Source organism: Etheostoma spectabile, chromosome 21, assembly GCF_008692095.1.
Source record: "Etheostoma spectabile isolate EspeVRDwgs_2016 chromosome 21, UIUC_Espe_1.0, whole genome shotgun sequence".
Taxonomy (NCBI): Eukaryota; Metazoa; Chordata; class Actinopteri; order Perciformes; family Percidae; genus Etheostoma; species Etheostoma spectabile.
This window is the reverse complement of record NC_045753.1, coordinates 1931204-1934555: the sequence shown is the minus strand read 5'-3', so window position 1 is coordinate 1934555 and position 3352 is coordinate 1931204. Positions and strand designations below refer to the sequence as shown.

The window sequence follows — 3352 nt, the reverse complement described above, 5'->3', positions numbered from 1 at the left end:
GTTCCGTGCTCAAGGATATTTAGATTTTTCAGGTCCATGTGGACTCATTAAGGCTCAGGATTTGGGTTATTTTAACTCAGTTCTGAGGCACAGTGGTGCAAATAGATCGGATTTCTAATCCTTGCTGATACCAGTATTATTTATTATTTATCAAACAATGGACCCTCTCCAAACAACCACAGGCCTGCTTTCTCAGAAGGTCTAAGCCAGTTTCTCTGGGCTGGATTTTCTTTACTTGATGAATGCTGTTACTGTTTGGATCCGGGTGCAAGCTGGTCTGATCTCAGGATGTTTGGGGATGTATTGTGATCGTGTCATATTTTCCAATATAGCTGGACATTTGAGACTTTTGCATATGTTTCACAGCAATGAGATACACATTTCTAGATGCTGAGAGATGTCTAATATTTGGCCCAGTGAAGCTTATTCTGCACAAAGCAGTGTGCCTAAGGGGTTAACCTGGCAGAAGTGTGTGTGTGTGTGTGTGTGTTTGTCTTTGTGTTCAGTGCATATGGGGCTTTTGGTTACGATGAAGGGAATAGCAAGGGATTGTGGGTCTGTGTGTAAACACTATAGAATTTAAAATGTAGGATAGAAGGAATGAGAAACAATGCAAAACTTTTAGTTTATGTTTTTCTTTTATTATATTACGATTTTGTTTTGACTTCTTTGCAAAAATTGACATTCACAATAAATATTCTGTACATTCACATTTACAAAAGTTCAGATTGCAACGAAACATTCAAGTAGCCATTATAAAATATAGGATACGATGTAAACGTTATTTCCAGCTCCTGAGTCTCTTTTCTTCCCTCTCTGTGTGTGATGCATGTGTCGACGGCATTATTTCACAAAACACATTTTACGCACCGATGCACGAGTCTCACAAAGTATGAAGCCACGTCACACATTGGGCTCTCGCGGACAGGACAAGCAAACATTCTCACATGTCTAGTGGGCAATGTTTTTTAAGCAGCTCAAGCGGACTCGTGTGACCAGCAGTGTCCTTAGAGACGGCTCCAGAGCGCGCGGCGGCGGCGGCGGCGGCGTCCCCACTCCACACCTCCCGTGTCAGTCTGAGCGCACGCGGCCGCACAGGTCGCGTCCCAAGCTGACGCACCTGCATCTTCTTCCAAAGATTCGTGTTGAGCGTTCTTCCCTGTAGGCTTAACTGATCACACATCTCTCTTTGTCTTTGCTCTGTCCCCCTCCTATCGCCTTCTCCTTAATGTACATCAGGTCGCTGTGCACGCTGGGTCTCCGCGCGCAAGGGTTCACCATGCCGTACGCCTCTCCAATGTCCTTCATCTTCTTGTTTTTCATGGACTTTCTGTGCAGCATGTCGCAGTACTGCACGGATACTTTCCGGTGGAGGTCGGGGCTCATTTCGTGAGGGAGTTTGGCCAAGGTAAACAGAGTCCGAAACATCTTATCGACGTTCTCGTTGCGCTTGGCGGAGATCTCGAAGTACGCGCACTTCTCGTCCCCGGCCACCAGCTGCTCGATCTCCTCCTGCTGGACCTCTCGGTAAAACTCCCGGTCCCCCTTGTTCCCGCAGATGACCAGAGGCACGTCGATGTTCTCCTTGATTTTGTTCTTCAGGCACGACTTGGTCTCGAATATCTGGCGCTTGAGCCGCTGCACCTCCTGAAGGAGTCTCTGTTATCCAGACTGAAGACGAGAATGAACACGTCACCTGCAAGGAAGAAAGAATGTCTTTGGTTAACTTCAGCTTGCTTTCAATAACGTGCAAAAAGTCGCAACATGTGTGTTTTCCAACCCTAACATGCACTAATGCACACTGCCCCCTCCGTGCGCACTAGGCGCACACTGATCTCACATTTGCGTATATAAAATGCACCCTTTTTGCACGATCATTATTGCTTTGTAATTCTCTATAACTGTTCTATAAGTCACACATACCTGTCAGTATGGATAGCCTCCTCATGGCGGGGAACGGGTGGTTCCCTGATGTATCCAGTATGTCCAGCTGGTAAACGTCTCCCTTGATGCTGTATAGTTTCCTGTGAAAGTCCTCGATTGTCGGCGTGTACTGCTCTTCGAACCTCCCGTTCAGGAAACGGGACACGATGGCTGTTTTCCCAACTTTGGTGGATCCCAGTATCACCATCCGGTAGCAGTTCTTGGCTGGGATGTCAAACTCGCTTTCGGTCGGCGACATTTTCTTAATCATGATTACACCTGAGTGCGTGGACTGCTTTCCCCTGGAAACAGGTGTGCGTAAAAGGCGGTGGAGCAGTCTATAGTCACTGGGGATGCTACTGTTTGCTCTGCTGTGTGCTTCTGCCTATCTCCGGACTGGAGCCCGTGTATTTAAGCGCGCGGCGGACGCCTCCTCCAGCCACGTCACAGCTCAGTAAGTAGGAACTCTGGGCTCCAGTGAGCGCTGGGAAAAGCGGACCAATCGCCAGCTGGTGCGTCAGCCTCATTTCCAATGAAGACAAGACGGCTGCGCTGGGACCAAACAGTGTACAGCTGACCCTCCAAGACAGTACATTGTACACACAGTACATGTCTAGGGCGATGGCGACAAAAACAATAACTTCCACTGAAGTGTACTGGTAAATAATTGACTCTCTTTAACTTGGTTTGGCACACTGTCCCGAAAATCAGTGATGTTTCATCATGACTAAACATGAAGGCTAAATGAGGGGAGCCGAATGTCATAAGCCCCCCCCCGCCCCTCATATAAATCATGATGTACAGACTATTAGCCTGTTACTATTCTAAAATACAATTAAAAGAATCTCACTTACTTAGTAATGATGCGTACTGGCCTATTTCTGGCTCATTTCATGTTCATAGAACTCTGTATCCAGTCTTTCACACGCTTGCAAAAGGACAAAAAGTGCAAAATAATACACTAAACACCCATTTGCTCTATAAGATATGTATGATGTATGGGTAGTTGTGTATCCACTACATATGAGCATGTGAATGAATGTCCTTTAACACTGACGGCTTAGAGTGGGGAACCTTCAGAGCATTGTTTTCTTTCTTCCTTTCTTTTTTTTTTTAAAGATATTATAATGTTGAGATGTTTAATACATATCCTCAGTAAGTGCTGAAGCTTCATGTCACCAGGCAGAAGGGCAGTCACCAAAGTGACCAAAAGGGGGCACTCAGGGTACAATTGTATCCAGATGAGAAGACAGGCATGATGATTTGGGTGTGTGTGGTGTGTGTGTGGGGGGGGGGCTTCAAGAGAACTGGATCTCAGCTGACAAATGCAAAACACAGGGAATTACTAAGAAAAAATACGTGTCTACGGACAAAATAAAGTTGTTTTTCTTATTTTTCAGCAGCGCTTCCTAAGAGTTTCTGGTGAAAG

The 3352-nt window shown here is 46.0% G+C and overlaps 1 protein-coding gene across 1 annotated transcript; it reads right to left on the bottom strand.

Moving 5' to 3' along the window:
* Positions 1–971: 971 nt before the first annotated feature.
* Positions 972–2327, bottom strand: rasd1 (RAS, dexamethasone-induced 1). Its single transcript, XM_032503062.1, is given in 3 exon segments — positions 972–1649; positions 1652–1696; positions 1924–2327. Coding segments are annotated over 3 exon segments (798 nt in total). The 5' UTR covers positions 2195–2327; the 3' UTR covers positions 972–1167.
* Positions 2328–3352: the final 1025 nt, after the last annotated feature.